The sequence below is a fragment of the Trichomycterus rosablanca genome, chromosome 9 (genome assembly GCF_030014385.1).
Source record: "Trichomycterus rosablanca isolate fTriRos1 chromosome 9, fTriRos1.hap1, whole genome shotgun sequence".
NCBI classification, from domain to species: domain Eukaryota; kingdom Metazoa; phylum Chordata; class Actinopteri; order Siluriformes; family Trichomycteridae; genus Trichomycterus; species Trichomycterus rosablanca.
Window position 1 is genome coordinate 32,752,028 of NC_085996.1, and position 24,774 is coordinate 32,776,801.

Below are 24,774 nucleotides of genomic sequence, written 5' to 3' on the forward strand. Positions count from 1 at the left end.
CACACATTTATATTAATGTGACTTATTCAGCACATTTTGTATCCCTAAATTTACTGTAGTAAAAATGCTATGAATGTACAAAGAAGCACAATTACAGAGGGTGGACAAAACACAAACACAGTAAACAGAAGTTAGCAGCTTAGCAACAAACACACATATGCTATACAAATGCGTTTCATACATTTTGTATCTCCAATTTACCTCACTTGCATGTCTTTGGACTGTGGGAGGAAACCGGAGCACCCGGAGTAAACCCACACAGACACATACAAACATACAAACTCCACACAGAAAGGACCCGGACCTCCCCACCTGGGAATCGAACCCAGGACCTTCTTGCTGTGAGGCGACAGTGCTACCCACTTAGCCACCGTGCTGCCCAAACACCTATTTATCAGACATCAATAGTTGCACTGAGTTCAGGTCACAAATGATTTATTTCTACTGCGGAACAGTCAGAAGTCTTTCCTGGCAGACTAGGTCGAACCGCATCAGCAAAGACAAGAAATTGTTGAAGAAAAAACATGCTGGAAAATACATCAAAACTACAGCTACAAAAGTGAATAAACATGTTAAAGACTGAAGAAGTCATTCGGATTGAGTGACGAAACGTATCTCTACAACAAACTTGTGTCCAGATGAACTGATTCAACTTTGTGGATTTGTGTACCTGGATTATTGAGCATGCATCAACATGTTCATGACTTAGTCTTAATAACACTTTAAGCTAAACAAGCTGGAATTCACAGTAGAGCTGGCATTCAAAAACTCTTGCCATGCAGCCATTTAGAAAAGGCCAGTGAAAAAGGTGCATAACTTGGTGTAAGAAGGACAAAACTTAATAATGTAATACAGTCAGATTTCACTGATTCTTAGGCCTAAATTTATATAGATTTATGTTTTTTTTTTATCTCACACACACACCATTCGGTAGTAGTTTGGTAGAATTATTTCCATCTTATGGAAAGAATTAGGTTTGAAAATTAAAGTCAGTAAAGTCAGGTGCACACTATAACGCAAATGTTTTTTCATACTCAAGTTCTTAAAACCTCACAAGGTTTGTTAAACTCTAATTGGAATTTCTCGAATGCCCTTGCAAAGGGGATCTTTACCTCCTTTGTTTTTATTTTTAAAGAAAGCTTCATTATCTTCATTATCACAAAACATTAAGGACTCAATTAAAGCAATCCAAGGACTAAAGAGGGGTTTTGTAGATAGTGTTGGTGCCAGAAGTCTCCAGCGACCCAGCTTTAAGCCCTGTCTCCAATTATTGTCAATTTTGAATATGCCATGTTGTTCTTGTGTGGACGTTCTCCAGGTACTCTGGTTTCCTTACTTTCTATCTTTCAGAAACCTTAACGTGTGTAGACTAGCTACTCTAAAAACACATAATTAAACACAGAGTTTCTGAAGGAAGTGTGATAGGCTTGTAGACATATTGTTTGCTAAACTGTCTGCTCTGATCATGCAGCTATAAAAGTGCTGCAAAGACAGTTTACCCACCAATACAAGATCTCATGAATCATTCAAACACTGAGTCACAACACTTGAAATGAATCCCTCAAAAAAGTCTAAGACATGCAATTTCCTACATACGCTGTTTACTAACACAAAACAGATGGGTTTAAAAATATTTCTATATCTGTAACACTTGTCAGCAGATGGCATCTTCCACTAAGTCTGATTTTTAAGAGAACACCAACCCTTGTTCCCACATTTGTCATCTTACCAAAAAAGTGAATCTCTTTGAATCTCAGCTCTGCTATTGGCAAGTCGGCACCTACACAGACGTGACTGGCTACATCAGGGAGAAGATATGCCAAAAGGATTCCTTATTATTGCTGCAATTACGGCTTCAGTTGGCTGTTCGATGGCGCCTGCACAAAAACAGGCAATAATAAAGAGCAGTGCACAACTCTCTTACTGTGGCACACGTGTCGAAGTGGGCAAGTGTTATGAAAGGCCCTCCTTGGTCAGGGTAGGGTTCTGCAACCAGGTAACTGAATGTGACTAGATTGGCAGAAAAAAGGAAAGTGCATAAATATTATTAAAAATGCTTTGTCATAGAGCTGAATGGTCAGAATTGGCAACAACTGCAAATCAATTTCACCTCTATTGGTTTAAATGAAAGTGATAACAGGTACACTGGAGAGGCAACAGCAAGACAACCCCCAAAAGGAAAATGGTTCTGCAGGTTATGGCCACAGACAATTCCTCTCTTCTTATCCTTTTTTTCTCTTCTCTAGTTTTGAGTTTTGCTAGTGTCCTTGTCACTAGTGGAAGGTTTTCTGTGTCCCCGGCACAGTCTAAAGAGCTTGACAGATATACCAAGACACAGACCATTCAGAAGGGCATAAACCCAGCAGCAGGATTGGTATCTGCCCCTTTGTGCGAGGAGGAACGTGGGAGCACTGCCAGAGACCTACAAAATGACCTCCAGAGGGCTACTGATGTGCATGTTTTTGACCAAACTATCAGAAACAGGTTCCATGAGGGTGACATATATCCTTTAGAGGGACCTGTGCTCACAGCGCAGCACTGTGCAGCTTGTTTGGCATTCGCTAGAGAACTCCAGAATTAGCAAAGTCTGCCATTAACACCTCTTTTTCTTCACAGATGAAAGCATGTTCACACTGATCACATGTGACAGGCATGAAAGAGTCGGGAGACATTTTGCTGCCAGCAACATCATCCAGCATGACCAGCCTGGCTGTGTAAGAACAGTCAGACTGGTTTTTACCAATGGTAAAAATTAATAAATAAAAATTTTTGGACACAGTGTGCTTGGGTGGTGCAGCGGTAAAATATGCTAGCCTATTTAGAAACAAACAGGATGATGATTTATTCCAAGCCTCCTAAATAGTATGTCTCAATTATTGCACCTCTAATTCTGTTGGGACTGCTCTGACACACTACTCAAATATATACAGCCCTGTATGGTAACCTTTTGAATACACACCCATTAAGTTTTTAACTGCTAATGATTTAGTTGCTGTGTGTATTTAGTTTAATTAGGTTTTCTTCATCATTCATCAAGCAATTTTAAATTCTTAACAGACATTATAATTTGCAATTATCCTTTCTATATAGGAAAAACTGAAATCAAAACATGACCTTTGATAAAGTCACATACTTTTTTCTTCAAATGTTGAAAAAGCTAGTCTGAAGTTAAGTCTAATACATAACTTTTAGTGTAAAAAATTAAAAGTAAATTATTTTATTTTTTCCACTTTCATCAGCTAGTTGAACCTGGTCAGGGTCGATGCTGGTCTGGTCCCACAGGGAAACACTAGGCACAAGGCAGTATTACCTTGGGAAGGGTGCCAAACAAGTCCCTTAATAACATAGCCAATGATTTCTGTATAGAAACCCAGCCAGTCAATAGCACTGCTAAGATTCAAACCCAGATCTCGGTGGTAGCCTAGAGAAAGTATGCACATTAGGTCTAATCTTAATACGTTTAAATGCATCTGTACTGCCTACAATACCAGCCTTTGCGATGGCTGCATCATTATCACCACTAAAAAGGATGAGAAGAACTGAATTACACACGGAACAGTACTCTAATTCAACACCAGAGGCTGCTCAAGTCTAATTTATAAAATCCCAGAACACTTGAGTAAGAGCCCCGTGTTTCTCCTGAGTCATGCTGCTTAGTTCACTGTTTATGCTCCACACATTTGCTAGGAGACTCGCTAGCATGTAAACACAAACATACACACAGCAATACAGCTCTGAAAACGAGCAGTACAGTAACTCTACACAGCAATACAGCTCTGAAAACGAGCAGTACAGTAACTCTACACAGCAATACAGCTCTCAAAACGAGCAGTACAGTAACTACACAGCAATACAGCTCTCAAAACGAGCAGTACAGTAACTACACAGCAATACAGCTCTCAAAACGAGCAGTACAGTAACTACACAGCAATACAGCTCTCAAAACGAGCAGTACAGTAACTCTACACAGCAATACAGCTCTGAAAACGAGCAGTACAGTAACTACACAGCAATACAGCTCTGAAAACGAGCAGTACAGTAACTCTACACAGCAATACAGCTCTGAAAACGAGCAGTACAGTAACTCTACACAGCAATACAGCTCTCAAAACGAGCAGTACAGTAACTACACAGCAATACAGCTCTGAAAACGAGCAGTACAGTAACTCTACACAGCAATACAGCTCTGAAAACGAGCAGTACAGTAACTCTACACAGCAATACAGCTCTGAAAACGAGCAGTACAGTAACTACACAGCAATACAGCTCTGAAAACGAGCAGTACAGTAACTCTACACAGCAATACAGCTCTGAAAACGAGCAGTACAGTAACTCTACACAGCAATACAGCTCTCAAAACGAACAGTACAGTAACTACACAGCAATACAGCTCTGAAAACGAGCAGTACAGTAACTCTACACAGCAATACAGCTCTGAAAACGAGCAGTACAGTAACTCTACACAGCAATACAGCTCTGAAAACGAGCAGTACAGTAACTACACAGCAATACAGCTCTGAAAACGAGCAGTACAGTAACTCTACACAGCAATACAGCTCTCAAAACGAGCAGTACAGTAACTACACAGCAATACAGCTCTCAAAACGAGCAGTACAGTAACTCTACACAGCAATACAGCTCTGAAAACGAGCAGTACAGTAACTCTACACAGCAATACAGCTCTGAAAACGAGCAGTACAGTAACTCTACACAGCAATACAGCTCTGAAAATTAGCAGTACAGTAACTCTACACAGCAATACAGCTCTGAAAACGAGCAGTACAGTAACTCTACACAGCAATACAGCTCTGAAAACGAGCAGTAGTAACTACACAGCAATACAGCTCTCAAAACGAGCAGTACAGTAACTCTACACAGCAATACAGCTCTGAAAACGAGCAGTACAGTAACTACACAGCAATACAGCTCTCAAAACGAGCAGTACAGTAACTCTACACAGCAATACAGCTCTCAAAACGAGCAGTACAGTAACTACACAGCAATACAGCTCTCAAAACGAGCAGTACAGTAACTCTACACAGCAATACAGCTCTGAAAACGAGCAGTACAGTAACTCTACACAGCAATACAGCTCTGAAAACGAGCAGTACAGTAACTCTACACAGCAATACAGCTCTGAAAACGAGCAGTACAGTAACTACACAGCAATACAGCTCTGAAAACGAGCAGTACAGTAACTCTACACAGCAATACAGCTCTCAAAACGAGCAGTACAGTAACTACACAGCAATACAGCTCTCAAAACGAGCAGTACAGTAACTACACAGCAATACAGCTCTCAAAACGAGCAGTACAGTAACTCTACACAGCAATACAGCTCTGAAAACGAGCAGTACAGTAACTACACAGCAATACAGCTCTGAAAACGAGCAGTACAGTAACTCTACACAGCAATACAGCTCTGAAAACGAGCAGTACAGTAACTCTACACAGCAATACAGCTCTCAAAACGAGCAGTACAGTAACTACACAGCAATACAGCTCTGAAAACGAGCAGTACAGTAACTCTACACAGCAATACAGCTCTGAAAACGAGCAGTACAGTAACTCTACACAGCAATACAGCTCTGAAAACGAGCAGTACAGTAACTACACAGCAATACAGCTCTGAAAACGAGCAGTACAGTAACTCTACACAGCAATACAGCTCTGAAAACGAGCAGTACAGTAACTCTACACAGCAATACAGCTCTCAAAACGAACAGTACAGTAACTACACAGCAATACAGCTCTGAAAACGAGCAGTACAGTAACTCTACACAGCAATACAGCTCTGAAAACGAGCAGTACAGTAACTCTACACAGCAATACAGCTCTGAAAACGAGCAGTACAGTAACTACACAGCAATACAGCTCTGAAAACGAGCAGTACAGTAACTCTACACAGCAATACAGCTCTCAAAACGAGCAGTACAGTAACTACACAGCAATACAGCTCTCAAAACGAGCAGTACAGTAACTCTACACAGCAATACAGCTCTGAAAACGAGCAGTACAGTAACTCTACACAGCAATACAGCTCTGAAAACGAGCAGTACAGTAACTCTACACAGCAATACAGCTCTGAAAATTAGCAGTACAGTAACTCTACACAGCAATACAGCTCTGAAAACGAGCAGTACAGTAACTCTACACAGCAATACAGCTCTGAAAACGAGCAGTAGTAACTACACAGCAATACAGCTCTCAAAACGAGCAGTACAGTAACTCTACACAGCAATACAGCTCTGAAAACGAGCAGTACAGTAACTACACAGCAATACAGCTCTCAAAACGAGCAGTACAGTAACTCTACACAGCAATACAGCTCTCAAAACGAGCAGTACAGTAACTACACAGCAATACAGCTCTCAAAACGAGCAGTACAGTAACTCTACACAGCAATACAGCTCTGAAAACGAGCAGTACAGTAACTCTACACAGCAATACAGCTCTGAAAACGAGCAGTACAGTAACTCTACACAGCAATACAGCTCTGAAAACGAGCAGTACAGTAACTACACAGCAATACAGCTCTGAAAACGAGCAGTACAGTAACTCTACACAGCAATACAGCTCTGAAAACGAGCAGTACAGTAACTACACAGCAATACAGCTCTGAAAACGAGCAGTACAGTAACTCTACACAGCAATACAGCTCTGAAAACGAGCAGTACAGTAACTCTACACAGCAATACAGCTCTGAAAACGAGCAGTACAGTAACTCTACACAGCAATACAGCTCTCAAAACGAGCAGTACAGTAACTCTACACAGCAATACAGCTCTGAAAATGAGCAGTACAGTAACTCTACACAGCAATACAGCTCTGAAAACGAGCAGTACAGTAACTCTACACAGCAATACAGCTCTGAAAACGAGCAGTAGTAACTACACAGCAATACAGCTCTGAAAACGAGCAGTACAGTAACTCTACACAGCAATACAGCTCTGAAAACGAGCAGTACAGTAACTCTACACAGCAATACAGCTCTGAAAACGAGCAGTACAGTAACTACACAGCAATACAGCTCTGAAAACGAGCAGTAGTAACTACACAGCAATACAGCTCTCAAAACGAGCAGTACAGTAACTCTACACAGCAATACAGCTCTCAAAACGAGCAGTACAGTAACTCTACACAGCAATACAGCTCTCAAAACGAGCAGTACAGTAACTCTACACAGCAATACAGCTCTCAAAACGAGCAGTACAGTAACTCTACACAGCAATACAGCTCTGAAAACGAGCAGTACAGTAACTCTACACAGCAATACAGCTCTCAAAACGAGCAGTACAGTAACTCTACACAGCAATACAGCTCTCAAAACGAGCAGTACAGTAACTCTACACAGCAATACAGCTCTCAAAACGAGCAGTACAGTAACTCTACACAGCATGTGAGTGAGCAATTACATGAAAAACATCAGTGACATTTAAGGAAAGTTCTGTATTACTGACTTACAGTTCCTGCCAATTCATCTTTAGTGTTTTCTCAGTGTAAACGCACATACAGTCAAACATTTTATTAGCCCCAGAATGTAAAAACGTAACTAGAATTCCTCATATTTTCTTAGTGAAAATTATTTCTGTTTTATTTGAATTATCTTTAAACTATAACATGATTTGGAAATTGGTATCTTTAACTTGAATACCTGGTTCTGGATATAGCATTTGGTCACATTAGCCATCACTGCACTAAAGTCACTTTTTCTATTTAAAACAGACTTAAACCAAATTAAACAAATTTTCTTCACAACTTTGCGTCACTGAGATCCGATATCTGAAGTCATCAATGAATATAATAATGTCAATATAATTTTTAAAATGTATATGTAAGATTTATAGAAACACCAGAGCTTTCTACCCACTGTCAATGCTAGTCAGGCTAATTAACTGCCCTGGGTTAATGCTAAAGCTACCTACAAAAAATGACAAAGGTTCTGTAATATTTTAAGATATTTGAATATGATGCATATTGAGACTTAAATATTTGGCAAATAAGGCTTATAAGCAGTCAGCAACTGAACTGTTAGCTATGCTTTAATGTTACCTAGACAGTCAGCAAGCAAACTAGCGCATGACAATATGATGAATATATCTCATTAAGCTTGTTATTCCTGCTTAATCAAGATTCTTTTTTGCTTTTTTCTCATGACACTGCAAAGATTAAATGCATCCTTGCAAGCTGGTGAGTCAGTCAGTGACAAAATCACAGAGTCTTTATAAAGTTTACACAGAACAGTGCAAGAAAACACCCAGTGAGAGTGAGTGGCAGCTTTGCAGGGTGGAAATGCCTTATTGATGAGACAACATTAGTGGAGAATAGTCAGACTGGTTTGAGTTGGACAAATAGGCAACATTAACTCATATAACCACTCTTTACAACTGTGGTGAGCCCTCTGTATTTAATACAATGTTTGGGTTTGAATAACAAGTATATCCCACACCTCAGCATCACAATTAGCAAAACTGGTTAAAATGCCCACCCCATTGTTTAGTTGTCTTTTGAATGATCTGTCCATTTTGGAAGATGTTTAAATGCTGGGAGTTAAGAGTCTCCTAAGAGAACCAAACAGAAAAAAAGATTTAAACCACTGTATGTGATGTCTCTGACATTAACAACCATGATAATTATTCCTAAAAAGCACATTTGCACAGGGAAATGTTAGGGACATTTGCATGCATGTGACGTTCTTTAAAAGCATGTGTCTTTATGATTAAGGGAGGGAGATAAAAAGATTCAAACTAGCTATGTAAACAGAATTTTAGTTCAGCGCTTCCTTTCTACAAAGAAATGCTAATTGGAACTGGGATGTTAAGTGCTATCTATAAATAGAAGTAGCACAGCTAGTGTGATAATAAGCTAAGATCAGTGTGCTTTTATGTGACACTTTCCATTTAAATAAAAGCAGCTATATACAGTGTATCACAAAAGTGAGTACACCCCTCACATTTCTGCAGATATTTAAGTATATCTTTTCATGGGACAACACTGACAAAATGACACTTTGACACAATGAAAAGTAGTCTGTGTGCAGCTTATATAACAGTGTAAATTTATTCTTCCCTCAAAATAACTCAATATACAGCCATTAATGTCTAAACCACCGGCAACAAAAGTGAGTACACCCCTAAGTGAAAGTTCCTGAAGTGTCAATATTTTGTGTGGCCACCATTATTTCCCAGAACTGCCTTAACTCTCCTGGGCATGGAGTTTACCAGAGCTTCACAGGTTGCCACTGGAATGCTTTTCCACTCCTCCATGACGACATCACAAAGCTGGCGGATATTCGAGACTTTGCGCTCCTCCACCTTCTGCTTGAGGATGCCCCAAAGATGTTCTATTGGGTTTAGGTTTGGAGACATGCTTGGCCAGTCCATCACCTTTACCCTCAGCCTCTTCAATAAAGCAGTGGTCATCTTAGAGGCGTGTTTGGGGTCATTATCATGCTGGAACACTGCCCTGCGACACAGTTTCCGGAGGGAGGGGATCATGCTCTGCTTCAGTATTTCACAGTACATATTGGAGTTCATGTGTCCCTCAATGAAATGTAACTCCACAACACCTGCTGCACTCATGCAGCCCCAGACCATGGCATTCCCACCACCATGCTTGACTGTAGGCATGACACACTTATCTTTGTACTCCTCACATGATTGCCGCCACACATGCTTGAGACCATCTGAACCAAACAAATTAATCTTGGTCTCATCAGACCATAGGACATGGTTCCAGTAATCCATGTCCTTTGTTGACATGTCTTCAGCAAACTGTTTGCGGGCTTTCTTGTGTAGAGACTTCAGAAGAGGCTTCCTTCTGGGGTGACAGCCATGCAGACCAATTTGATGTAGTGTGCGGCGTATGGTCTGAGCTGACCCCCCACCTTTTCAATCTCTGCAGCAATGCTGACGGCACTCCTGCGCCTATCTTTCAAAGACAGCAGTTGGATGTGAGGCTGAGCACGTGCACTCAGCTTCTTTGGACGACCAACGCGAGGTCTGTTCTGAGTGGACCCTGCTCTTTTAAAACGCTGGATGATCTTGGCCACTGTGCTGCAGCTCAGTTTCAGGGTGTTGGCAATCTTCTTGTAGCCTTGGCCATCTTCATGTAGCGCAACAATTCGTCTTTTAAGATCCTCAGAGAGTTCTTTGCCATGAGGTGCCATGTTGGAACTTTCAGTGACCAGTATGAGAGAGTGTGAGAGCTGTACTACTAAATTGAACACACCTGCTCCCTATGCACACCTGAGACCTAGTAACACTAACAAATCACATGACATTTTGGAGGGAAAATGACAAGCAGTGCTCAATTTGGACATTTAGGGGTGTAGTCTCTTAGGGGTGTACTCACTTTTGTTGCCGGTGGTTTAGACATTAATGGCTGTATATTGAGTTATTTTGAGGGAAGAATAAATTTACACTGTTATATAAGCTGCACACAGACTACTTTTCATTGTGTCAAAGTGTCATTTTGTCAGTGTTGTCCCATGAAAAGATATACTTAAATATCTGCAGAAATGTGAGGGGTGTACTCACTTCTGTGATACACTGTATGTGTCAAACTGTTTAAATCAGTCAGCAAAGCCAACGAATGCTGACCCAGTAACCAGAAAGAAAATGTCTCACCATGCCTTCATGAACGTGAGCCATCTTTCACCCTAACACACACACACACGACTAAAATAAAGCTCTTTCATAGCACAGCTCTTCAGAGACAGCTTGCACTGCCACATTTGCCAGCAGAAACCTGAGAGTTTACAGTGTACACTATTATACACATGAACATAAGCATGATCAGCACATAATATTACTGCATACATATGCTGTACATGGCCGAAGTTAGGAGTCAGGCCAGTCATGTTTGTTCACATCAAACTTAGCAAACCATTTTTTATGGGCATTTCTTGTTGTCTGGCCAACACTGTTGGCTACTGTTTAATCTTAGCTCTCTTTGAGAGTGTACACTGTAGGCAGGCTATGTTCTGGAAGTAAAGGAGAGTAAGTAAGTAAAAAACATTCAACACTCAATACTGGGAATGCACATTTTGCCAATTTCTTTTAAGCGATGACCAATTTGTTTATTAAACACGGCATAAAATAACAACCGTGGCAGAAATTTAGAACAGTACGATGAATATAAATATAAACACTGTAAGCAGAACCAGTTCAGTAATCGTAGTTATTGAAAGATGATAAGCAGATTTTTACTGGGACATGATGAAAAAAAACCACATGTACAGAGATTACCATGCAGTCAAACTCTGTACTGATATAAACTGGTTTTACTGTTGATGTTTTTAATGTGTAACAGCTCTGCAGCTCATTATTTAAATAATATAAATGCAAAAAAAGTTGTGTTTGGGTGTAGCTGTACACAGCAAGGACACTGAAGCTTCTGGAGGAAACCCAGACAGACAAGGGGAGAACATGCAAACCCCACAAAGAAAGGACCCAGACCGTTCCACATAGGTATCGAACGCAGGACCTTCTCGCTTTGAGGTGAAAGTGCTACCCTTTGAGCCATTGTGTTGTCCCCCTAATGTTTTGTTTAATGACCTAAATAATGCAGTCTGCTGAATTTGCTTTTAACGTAATGGTGTGTTACAGCAGGGGACAAATAATTTCAACTCAAAGCTGTCATTAAAAACAGTTCTTTAAGATTGATTAGATGCATGTTTGATGTGCTAAATGCAGCGCAAGTAGCTGCAGGATTTAGAAAGCTACAGTTATAACACTGAGGCATTTCGGACAATTGATATCAGAATATGTTGAACAGCAGCGAAAACAGGAGCTGATTGCTACTAATGAATAATGCTTGCCCTGGGCAACTAATTTGTTCATACATGCATACATGTACCAGACCATGCCAAATCACTACTTCTGAGCTAGAACCTACTCTGCTGTACTGATGAATCCTCATTGACTTCACAGTTAGATGCAGTGAAGTGTGTGTAGCATTTGTGTTAAAACCCTAATTCTATCAATAACACATCTGTGCGAGTTTGGCTTTTCTTTCGCCTAAGATTCAGCTGCAGCTGAATGGCATTACCCTGCCTGCCCTGCTCTGCCAAGAGTCCCTGCACCTGCTGCTTATTCTCTCAGTTCTTCTCACTGCTTTTCTCTTTCCAGCCCTCTTTCTCCTGCCCATATTTGAACCATCTGCTCCTAACATATGTAACCGCATGCAGCTGCTATCCATACAGCATTAGCAACAGAGGTCTACTATCAGGTTTCCATGCCATCATGTGATCCATGCTGCTGGTTAGCTATTACTGAGCCACTCTGACTGGCTGGAAGCCCATGTCTGTCTTCACTGTATTACAAGAATAACGAGTCCCAATGTGCCATATTTAACATTATCACTGCACTATTGAGAGCCAGCGGAAAATGGGCTGTAACTACACTGGAGCTACTGGGAACATTGGTGTTTGATTTATAATCAGTGTAGTGTACAGTACCTCACAGCATGTTTGCAAATAAGTTCTCTTATTGCATTTTTTCTTTTTTCCTCCGACTTCCTCCACCTCAGACCCCACCTTGACCAAGGAGAGCCGCAGACCCCCTCTGACACGCATGCAGTCACTGACCGCTTCTTTCCCACCAGTCAGAGATGGTCACACAGACAACAGTATCGTATGTGGAGGGTCACGCTCTACTATTGATGATAATATTAACTTGTTAGCTATGTGCTTTCATTCAGAGCAATGGGTGGAAACACTGAGAAAGGGGGGAGGGGGTACAGCAAATATTCTCCCTTTTTACATTTACATTTTCAGCATTTAGCAGACGCTTTTGTCCAAAGCGACTTACATTATACAGTCTAAGCAACTGAGGGTTAAGGGCCTTGCTCCAGTGCCCAACAGTGGCAACCTGGCAGTGGTGGGGTTTAAACCAGCAACTTTCTGCTTACTAGTTCAATACCTTAACCGCTAGGCTACAACTGCCTTGTTTTCCCTTTTTAAACTCCAAGCATATTATAGCATATATTAGAGCATATTATGCTGCCAAACTTTAAAAATGAGTACAATAGTAAATAAAATGGTTAAATATCCCATAAGGCTGCTAACTTTTAGCACTTTTAAACAGAATTGCATATACAGTTGCACTTTAACATGTTTTGTAACATCCACTGTGATTTAATTTCACTTTATGTTTTTACTTACCTGGATTGCATGGCTTCTACAGAATTTTGTATTTAGCTGTGGGTTTGTTGGTTCTGTTTAATTTCTTTATTATTTTTTAACATATTATGATAAATGAAAAATAAATTCATTTTAGGATGGCATTATGACATTTACATTACATCACACTTTGGGCATTTAGCAGACGCCTTTATCCAAAGCGACTTACATTACAGTATACAGTCTGAGCAATTAAGCGTTAAGGGCCTTGCTCAAGGGCCCAACAGCAGCAACCTGGCAGTGGTGGGGCTTGAACCAGTGACCTTCTGATTACTAGTCCAGTGCCTTAACCACTAGGCTACACCTTGAGGACACCTGCAGACACCCTGCTCTCAAGTATAACATATAAATGGAGTGAGAAACTCCTGCATTATATGCAACATCAAGCTTTTTGTAACTTTTAGTAATATTTCTGTAATATTTAAAAGTATATACATGAGTAATTTACTGTTCATTCTGAACAATTTATTCACTGCAAATCTCTCTCAAAAAAAAAGAGTAATCTTAAATATATCTACTGAGTGCATGCACTTGAAGCACACTAACCTTATCAAACCCATCACACGGATGAATGTCTTTTTGAGCGATGTCATCTGCTTTACAAATGAGGAAAGCATCCAACCAAATATGATTTTTGTGATTCAGATAAAGTAGGAATATCAAATACCCCCACACGCCACCCTTCCTTTAAAGAGAACACATTGTATCAGCCGGCAGCAAAATTCAAGATTTATCTATCTCTGGGACCAGTCTGAACACTCCTGAACATTTTTCTCTCCTTCTCTGAACTCCTTTATTACCTCAGGAACAGTGTACAGACAAGTCTGGCAGCTGGAGGAATGAGAACATCATTCATGTGTCAGTGCCACAAGTGGAAAAAGATGGGAGGGGGGTAGCTGAGCGATTCTAATATTACACACAGCTTTGACTCTGACTTACACTACGCTTTGACTAAGTGCTTTAATCAGCCACATGCTATTAAAGCTGTTTTACTGACAGATGGGGCAATAACTTATGCAGGTGCCAGCACACTTTGCTGGTATAGCCGATATAATTCTATTTAAATTCAGTTGCTGCTGTGAGGTCTGAAATGTGAATGGACTGGCATGGGGCTGTGCAGTCTAGTGCATTGTATTGGCATTTTCAAAGCCACTTTGCAATACGACCTGCAGAGAGCTCCTCTTACTGTGAAAGTGGTATTTTCCTGACTTTTATACTAAACCCACCAAATGTTTTGCTATAAATTATGTCAGCAAGCTGGTTATTTCTGTCAGGATCACGCCCTCTCTTGTGGGCATCAGGTTTCCAGTGGTCGCAGTGCCAATGTGAGTTTCTCTTAATTTTAACCAAAGGTGTATCTGAAGTGTTCTGAAGCTTATAGAACACACACACTTTAATTTTTACTAAGATTTAAAGCTCACAGCGTGAAATGTGCAACTTGTCTCGACTTGAGTGAGTAAAGTACAGACTCTAAAGAAGCTTATTTAAATCACACACACACAAACACACTAACTGTTTTTTGCATCTTTGAAGATATTCAGTCATTAAAGCTTTGTCATTCAGGCTATATTCATTGACTTTTTTCATGGTTTTACACCTCTATTAATGAACCAAAACATTATGGTCAGCTGCTTAATAAGCTGCTACACCCCTGCGTGTGACCAAAATGGCTCTGACCAGCTGAGGCATGGAATCCACAAAACCTCTGGAAGGTTTTCTGTGTTGACTGAACACCAGCAGAACTGTTCATTGTTCCAGCACATCTCACAAATTCTTAATATGATTAAGATCTGGGAAAATTGGGGGTCAAGGCAACACTTCTCTTCCTCGTGTTTCTTAAACTATTCCCCAACTACTTGTGCATTGTAGTGCCACCGCTATCAAAAAACCCACTGGCCTGAAAGAGTGTGCCTGGTCTAGATATGGCTCACATGAATTACTGGCCCCAGGCTTTCCCTGCAGGACATCATCCAAAGCATGGCACTACCTCCACTGGCTAGTCCATTATGCCATGTATAATGTCCTCTACTATTATTTTTGTTATTATTTATTATTATTATTGTTGTGGTTTTGTGGTTTGTAATGAAATGAATAAATTAATGGCCTGCCAACCCAGTTAAAAAATGATACACATTTATAACTGATACTACCTGGATTAGTTTATATACAATCAGAAACTACTGTTTTGTGTGGCCATGTTACAAAAACGCAATAGAACAATCAATTCTGTGGCTTATCTAGTAAACATCATCATGTCTGTAATGATCTATTATATTTGTCTCCACTTGTGCCTGCTGTGACTGAATTACAGCCTTATTTGTGTGAACTCACTCCCTCTGGTGTTCTATGAGCATGGCTCGGGACATCCCAGATATACTGCACAAGCTCTAGGTTGAAATTTATAGTTTTCAAAGCAGCATCAAATTTACAAGCACTAACTTACAGGTGGCGGCTGAAAGGTTAAAATACTGGATTATTGATTGTAAGGTTGAGGGTGACTGCCACACTGTCACTGTTTGGTCAATGAGCAAAGCACTTAAGCCTCCGTCTTTTGGATTGTATCCTGTTAAAGTTGATTTAAATAAAAAAGATGCATATTCGATATGCATTCATTTTATTTTCATGTTTTTATAACCGTTTTATTCTGGTCAGGGTTGCAGTGGGTCTGGTTTTTGGAATCACTTGGTGCAACACAGTAACACAGGACACTAGACAGGACACCAATCCACTAACCCAACACCCAATTCCCCCAATCATGTCTGTATGTAGAACCACCGAGGATAAGAACCGTAGCTACTGTTATTTACCACTGTTATTTATCGAAACAGTCAAGGTCATGTGTTATTACAAATAACATCAAGGCTGTGAAAATTTACTGCACATGTTGCTGCGACCAAATCACACCTGCAATGTTATTTTTTATGACACATTTCCTCTCAAGTTCTATTGCTTAAGCATAAACCAATAAAATATAATGTGATGTTCTTCATGAAGGAAAATAAATAATTGGTTACAAGTTGCTCTGATATAAAACGATTAAAATACACTACAGCACACCCCATCATTCTGTTCTCTATTTAAACTCAAGGTTACTGCATTTTCACACATCAGTTCTGTAAACATCAAACATCTCTACTCCAATACAGCTTGCTACAGCAAAGCATGCACAATAAACAAGCTTAAATAAACAAACTTCTACAGAACAAATTAATGGTCCATGCCACACGATGAATTTTAAGATGTCATGAGGTATTACTACCAAATGTCAGTGTTTCATCATGTGACATGCTTATAGCAAGCCATATGCCTACATGAAGCATTAATGTGAAAAATTCTACAGATATAAAATAATATGTACATAAAATGTCAGCAAATTTTACAATCATAAGCCACTAGAATGTAGAAACACATGCATTTTAGCTTCCGAAAATGAATGAATTAGAATCCATAGTGCTTTTCGGTTATGTTTGTATGGTTTATCACCATTATCTAGAAACTAGAACTACCCAAAATGCAGGTGGCCAAGCAGTAAAAGAAAAAGAGAAATTTAGCACAAACAGGAGATATTGTGGTTAAGGGATTATAAAAGGATCAAATAGGGTAGGAAAAAGAGCATACTTTTCGCAACGGAGATTCAGATGACCGGACTTTCTTGGGAGATGTCTGTGAAGAGAGCAGGAGAATTAATGTCTTGTCGACCCCTCTTCAGAGAAATCTCCTAAAGCACTGCACCTCACTACAGATGTTAGATCATTTTCATTCGTTGTCTGACAGCCTGGAAGGTTTTTGTTTTTTACTAAAAGCATTAATGTCATATTGGATTTTTAAAAAACAGCCAAAGCCAAAGCTGTTGCACAAGTTCTGTCTCTTTGCCTTTCGTCCTGTGCCACAGACTGGTGTACATATTTAGAGGCCACAAAGGTAATAATTTTTTAACATGTTTTAAACATGTTTTCAAAACATCTGTTTATTTAGATACATCAGAAAAACTATTTAATATTTCCTTCCAACAAAATGAGCTCTTTATGATTTTTGGGTAATATTGCTTTCTAATTTAATGCAGCTCTGATCTCTTTTCCTTTTTCTTTTAAAAGCAACTAATCAGGCTTTAAGAGAGAGGAAAATTGTTTTAAAACATTACATTACAACTTCTACAGAATTTCACTACGGAGCTACCACTGTCCTGCACAAGTAGGAAATAAAGATGTATGATTGATCTATTGTGTTTTTAGGCCTTCAATTTTAAAGCAAAAAGGTTTACTTTTAACTTTTTCCATTTGACTTTCTGAAGTTTTATTGGATATTTTTCTTTGCATATTTTAGAAGGGTGTTTTAAATATTTAGGCTTTTGTTTGTATTTATTTATGGCTGCTCTCGCACAGTTTATTGCATGGCTCTGTTCAGGTCACTGGAGTTCCTACACAAACTTGTCAAACCGTGTATTTACTGACCACGCTTTCTGCACACTTGCATCAGTTCTGGAAACATAATTTTTAGCACCCTGTTAACAATAGATGTAAATAAAACACATGAAGTTTGTAATAAAAAGGGGTGCTCACATACTTATAGCCATATAGTTTTATAAAAATGATAAAACTATGAATGAACTAAACAGAGGAAGGTCAAACGAGGGATTCCTGTCTGCGCTGCAAAACTAGTGTCACCGCTGGCTGATGTATAAGAAGCAGTCGGCTTGTGCTGTACAAGTTTAAAAGCATAACAGTACTTAGCCCTCCTGTGGCCAAAAAGGGGTGATGCAAGCACCCTTGGATTGCAAAGGCAACAGGGGATTGAAAACTATTGGTGTACTGAAAAAGTGTTCCTGTTCTATCATTATACGTATGCCTTATAATACTGAAAGCATAAAACAGGCTTTAGGGACATTGTAATGTCTAATAACACACCTTTTTTATTTTTTCAATGTGTTAATTAATTTTTTACTGCTGGGAAACCGGTTTTAACACTGAAACCGCAAGTGACAAGACAACACACAAGCTGTTCAGGCACAGGACAAAGGCAAAGCAGGAGAACAGAAGTGCACAGACAGACAACATGAAGAGCATAAAGGAGGCAGGAGAGAATGGTTGCACTGACACTATATGTAGGAGTAATACTGACAATACTGACAGGACACTTCCATGTCCAGACTTACATACATATACATTACCAACACTGACATTAACATACAAGACGAACAGAATAAAACAAGAGCATAAAATACCATCCGTTCTTCATCAACAGCAAGTTTATGTGATCAAAACTCTCCTTTTAGAAAATGTAACTCCTTCAAAAAATAACATCATTTGTGTACAAATATACAAAATCCACATAAAGTAGCATGAATACAAACATATATAACATATACAGTGTATCACAAAAGTGAGTACACCCCTCACATTTCTGCAGATATTTAAGTATATCTTTTCATGGGACAACACTGACAAAATGACACTTTGACACAATGAAAAGTAGTCTGTGTGCAGCTTATATAACAGTGTAAATTTATTCTTCCCTCAAAATAACTCAATATACAGCCATTAATGTCTAAACCACCGGCAACAAAAGTGAGTACACCCCTTAGTGAAAGTTCCTGAAGTGTCAATATTTTGTGTGGCCACCATTATTTCCCAGAACTGCTTTAACTCTCCTGGGCATGGAGTTTACCAGAGCTTCACAGGTTGCCACTGGAATGCTTTTCCACTCCTCCATGACGACATCACGGAGCTGGCGGATATTCGAGACTTTGCGCTCCTCCACCTTCCGCTTGAGGATGCCCCAAAGATGTTCTATTGGGTTTAGGTCTGGAGACATGCTTGGCCAGTCCATCACCTTTACCCTCAGCCTCTTCAATAAAGCAGTGGTCGTCTTAGAGGTGTGTTTGGGGTCATTATCATGCTGGAACACTGCCCTGCGACCCAGTTTCCGGAGGGAGGGGATCATGCTCTGCTTCAGTATTTCACAGTACATATTGGAGTTCATGTGTCCCTCAATGAAATGTAACTCCCCAACACCTGCTGCACTCATGCAGCCCCAGACCATGGCATTCCCACCACCATGCTTGACTGTAGGCATGACACACTTATCTTTGTACTCCTCACCTGATTGCCGCCACACATGCTTGAGACCATCTGAACCAAACAAATTAATCTTGGTCTCATCAGACCATAGGACATGGTTCCAGTAATCCATGTCCTTTGTTGACATGTCTTCAGCAAACTGTTTGCGGGCTTTCTTGTGTAGAGACTTCAGAAGAGGCTTCCTTCTGGGGTGACAGCCATGCAGACCAATTTGATGTAGTGTGCGGCGTATGGTCTGAGCACTGACAGGCTGACTCCCCACCTTTTCAATCTCTGCAGCAATGCTGACAGCACTCCTGCGCCTATCTTTCAAAGACAGCAGTTGGATGTGACGCTGAGCACGTGCACTCAGCTTCTTTGGACGACCAACGCGAGGTCTGTTCTGAGTGGACCCTGCTCTTTTAAAACGCTGGATGATCTTGGCCACTGTGCTGCAGCTCAGTTTCAGGGTGTTGGCAATCTTCTTGTAGACTTGGCCATCTTCATGTAGCGCAACAATTCGTCTTTTAAGATCCTCAGAGAGTTCTTTGCCATGAGGTGCCATGTTGGAACTTTCAGTGACCAGTATGAGAGAGTGTGAGAGCTGTACTACTAAATTGAACACACCTGCTCCCTAGGCACACCTGAGACCTAGTAACACTAACAAATCACATGACATTTTGGAGGTAAAATGACAAGCAGTGCTCAATTTGGACATTTAGGGGTGTAGTCTGTTAGGGGTGTACTCACTTTTGTTGCCGGTGGTTTAGACATTAATGGCTGTATATTGAGTTATTTTGAGGGAAGAATAAATTTACACTGTTATATAAGCTGCACACAGACTACTTTTCATTGTGTCAAAGTGTCATTTTGTCAGTGTTGTCCCATGAAAAGATATACTTAAATATCTGCAGAAATGTGAGGGGTGTACTCACTTTTGTGATACACTGTATAACATTGTCCCATATTCTTATCATTTTAGAGAGACATAGCAACCTCTCACAGACACATCCTCTAATAAAAGTGTGTAAGAACGCACAAAGAGACAACCGACAGGTTTTTAGAATAGTGACTGATTTATGTACCTTCATCGGTGCCAGCTGAATGGGCGTGATGTAAGACGGGTCCACCATGGGTTTGGGCCGGTTGGCCGTATCTGCCAAGAGGCTTTGCCATTGCTGAGGCAGCCCAGTGAACTTCTGCTCGCGGGGGTCGAACCCTGTATGTACACGATGCTCAAAGTTCGAGGGAGCCGAGATCTCCAGCCTCTTTTTCTTCTTTCCAAACATGTTGGAAAAGCTGGATAAACCTGGAAAGACAAAGAAAAATCATAACTAAAAAAGAAAAAAACGGAACATGCATTGCTCAGCTAAAGTGCACTTGCTAAAGCAGTCCACTTGACATGCTCTTGTTTGATGGCTAGTACATGATAGATTGGTTTGACCAATGTGTGGAACAAATGTTCATATTCAACATAAACACTTGACCCAACAAATGTTTTTGACTGAACATTTTTGGAAAGCCAGAGTGGGGGTAGTTATAACCACTAATGAGGGCCAACAGGTTTGGAAAAGGATGCCCAGCAAGCTCACGATAAGGTGTGCACATATCCATATTTTGGACATACCATGTACCTTTGGAATTTCTGTTGCGGAAATTGGTTAATATTAGCATGATCATCCGTGCATAAGAACCCACTTGGATTTTAAATGGTCTTTTCTCATCTAATAACTATGTGAGGTCTCTTTTTTAACTGGTGAATTTCATTATTTTGGTTACACCCATTGATAACAAATGCACAAAATGAAGCATACAGTCATGCAATCCTCATCGATTGGTCATACTGAAAAGCTCAGCAGCCACTGTAGTAAGATGTGTGTTTTCCAACATGTAAGCTTTATGGTCATGTGACTGTCAGTTCTGTTATTTAGTGTAACAACAGCTTGCAGAATGTGATTTGCAAGAGCTGAAGCATGTAACATAAAAATGTCTGTTCTCAGGTGCACCACTTGCTAAAGCACATGTTCTATTTAATGACTAATGACTAAGCAGTAGCACACAAGCCTAAAATAATCTATGCAAGGCAAATGATACAAAGGTCCAAAACAGACCACCATAACTTGGAGGCAAAGAATACATGGACAAATCTGGGTTTGATGAATGGTAGTTTGGGCTGGTTACATAAGTTCCAGTAAAGGACAATGTACTGCAACAGTTCCATGAGGCCCATTGGTTTTTTTTTTTTTACAAAACAATACCCTCCACACAAAATCAGTGTCAAGGTCAATAAAGCACTTGGGTGGTCTTTTAAAAGCCCTGACTTTACTGATTTGGGGTGAATTGGAATAGTGTATTTAAGAATGCCTTAACCATACCAATGATTTTGTTGATGTGAAAAAGCAAAAATTGTTTTTAAATTAGAAATTAACAAATTAGTTTTAGCATCGTTTTGTAGCAGTGTAACAATTAATCAGCTTTTTACTAATGCCCACGGTTTTAATGAGTGGTATCAGGTGATGATAAGACCTATCATCAAAAAACCCTAATTCAATTTCATTATACCAGACCTCATTAAAATAAAACAATAGTGTCAGTGGATAAATTCACAGTAAGTACACGTAAATCTGTTTATCAGAAAACAAATTAGCTGGATCTAAAAGCCTTTGTAATGCGAGAGCACGATCACACAGCACTGGCCGCTCATCAACCTCTTTGTGTTTCATTACTGAATAGATCTCATTGTGTTGGAATCGGGCTCCAAATTTGGTGGTCACTGCCATTCAGGAGCACAATGCTGTCCTTTAGTTTGGACACACAGCTGTACAACATGTCCGGCTGACCTACGCAGTGCCAGTTGTACAGCCAGCATGAGCACACAGACAAAGGGACAGCAGTGCCTGTTTAAAAAACCTTCTCCAGAAAAAAGTGTTAATGAGAACACCTCATGTAAATTCAGTGTAGGCAGAGCTCTTTTTAGCCTAGTTGCTTAAACAGTACAGAAGCGCTTTACGCAGGCTGCTAAATCTGGACTGATCAGGGACACCCAGTGGTTTCACTGCATAAATAAAGAGCTCTGTCTGCCAGCACCTGGTAGCATAATTCAAAACATCAGCTTTCAGAAAACAAGACTGGAAAATAACATGGAAGCTCGTCGAGCTGATTAACAAGACAATTAGTGTTTAGTTTTCCTACTCCTGATTTCAGAAAAGTGTGTGAGTTAATGATAAACAGCAAACTTAAAGAAGATAATAGAAATTAGATACATTAAATATATACAGTGTTCAGCAGGGCATTAAAAACTGCATTTATTTACCTTTAGTACTAGGTGCAAACCAAGAACAGACCTTGGACAAGACCAGTCCATCCCAGGGCTGCACACATTAAAAAATCAGATTTAAATTGGTTTGATGAACTGGTAAAGAGAAGAATTACCTTTTAACACAAGGTCAGTAAGTGTTGGAAATGGTTTTACTTCAGTAAATACACCGATCAGCCATAACATTAAAACCACCTCCTTGTTTCTACACTCACTGTCCATTTTATCAGCTCCACTTACCATATAGAAGCACTTTGTAGTTCTGCAATTACTGACTGTAGTCCATTTGTTTCTCTGCATGCTTTGTTAGCCCCCTTTCATGCTGTTCTTTAATGGTCAGGACCCCCACAGGACCACTACAGAGCAGGTATTATTTGGGTGGTGGATTCTCAGCACTGCAGTGACACTGACATGGTGGTGGTGTGTTAGTGTGTGTTGTGCTGGTATGAGTGGATCAGACACAGCAGCACTGATGGAGTTTTTAAACACCTCACTGTCACTGCTGGACTGAGAATAGTCCACCAACCAAAAATATATCCAGCCAACAGTGCCCCGTGGGTAGCGTCCTGTGACCACTGATGAGGGTCTAGAAGATGACCAACTCAAACAGCAGCGATAGATGAGTGATCGTCTCTGACTTTACATCTACAAGGTGGACCAACTAGGCAGGAGTGTCTAATGGAGTGGACAGTGAGTGGACACGGTATTTAAAAACTCCAGCAGCGCTGCTGTGTCTGATCCACTCATACCAGCACAAATCCTAATATTCTTTTCTGATTGTTTTATATGTTACTGCTATGCCTGCTGTTGATGCTTTCAGGTCATTCTGCAAGTCTTTTTAAATAACCACTGGCTTTTACCTTTCTTATCATTAGTCTGAGGTTAATGAGTATAAAATAGTGTTCAAAAGCCAATAAAACAGATAAAAAAACAAAAACCCTGTTTATATGATGGCAAGCCAATAAAACAAATACATTTCTGTAAAATAATAAAGAATAATCTTAGCTGAACATTGGCCTCTGTTATTGCATAACTTGCATAACCACATATGCAATGAGGCGGATCAAATGCAAGTAAATATCACTTCAAATGTCTTTTTGAATGTCTTCATATTATAATTAGCTTAAAATAAAAGCATTGTGCATGATACATGGTCAAGACAAACACACTACTGGAGTCCTGCTAAAATCTATAACATCAGACAACAGTGACACATCTGTAAAGAATGGCTAGTCAGTAAGTGTATATCCAAGCTTAGACATGCATCTACTGTGTGTAGACTGCACTGCTCTGACGGAGGCCTTCTAACCGTGGTGTACTTAAGGGACTGGGCCAGATAAGAGGCAGAGGGATACAGGAGCTGTCAGAGCATTCATGCCTCTGATGAAACCTATGACCTACATAAATAGAGAAATTTTTTGAAATCATATCGCACAGACTACAGGATTTAAACCAACAAGGGATAAGAAGAAGAAAAAAGAAATCTGAGTGCACAGAAAATGTGCAAGCATGGGCTTTTTTTAGATCAAACACAACACTAAATCTATTTCTCAACTAGTAAGACCATTTCTTAGGATGATAATGATAGATACACTATAAGGCCAATAGTATGTGGACATCCCTTATAATTCTTAAGTTTAGGTGTCTCACGCAGGCTCATCACTAACAGGTGTATCAAATAAGTTCCACAAAATAAATTATATAAAAGTAAAGGACCTTTACTGTTCCGATGGCTTGACATGTTTGGGTGTAGAAGATCAGTGGGTCTCAACAGAGTCCTTACCTCAGTCCAATTTAACACATTTAAGATTAATTTAAATGTCAATTGTGACACCACAGACTTGTTTTGGCCATAAACTGCTACAGCAAAATTGTACATAAATACAAGATGTCCTTTCAATCTATTTGGCTGTAGTGAAATCACATATACTGTGTTATTGGAAATTAGCATTACACAGTTGGAAATAAAAGACTAATGTAAAGTAACTGTATTACATGCATTACTTAAGGAAAACCAATGCTTAGTGGTTAAGAAACTGGGATACTGATTACTGATTAAGGTTTCTGGTTTCATTGTTGGGCCCCTGAGCAAGGCCCATAACCCTTAACCACTTGCACTGTATTTAGTCACAATTGTAAGTAGGTTTGGATTAAAGTGTCTGCTAAATTGAAATCTTTCTCTTCCATGCTTTCATTCATTGTCTGTTTTACCACCGCTT

General features: G+C 39.9%; 1 protein-coding gene across 3 annotated transcripts in view; it reads right to left on the reverse strand.

The window, feature by feature from the left end:
* Positions 1 to 24,774, reverse strand: part of pak5 (p21 protein (Cdc42/Rac)-activated kinase 5) — a 72,484-nt gene that overhangs the window by 24,724 nt on the left and 22,986 nt on the right. For 2 of the 3 annotated variants that reach the window (XM_063002265.1, XM_063002264.1), the window contains exons 2-3: positions 20,325 to 20,548; positions 16,802 to 16,846 (exon numbers count right to left, since the gene is read on the reverse strand). In XM_063002265.1, coding sequence (XP_062858335.1) covers positions 16,802 to 16,846; positions 20,325 to 20,528 — 249 coding nt within the window. In that variant the 5' untranslated portion in view covers positions 20,529 to 20,548. The remainder of the gene's footprint in view (positions 1 to 16,801; positions 16,847 to 20,324; positions 20,549 to 24,774) is intronic. The other variant, XM_063002266.1, reaches the window with a different exon arrangement.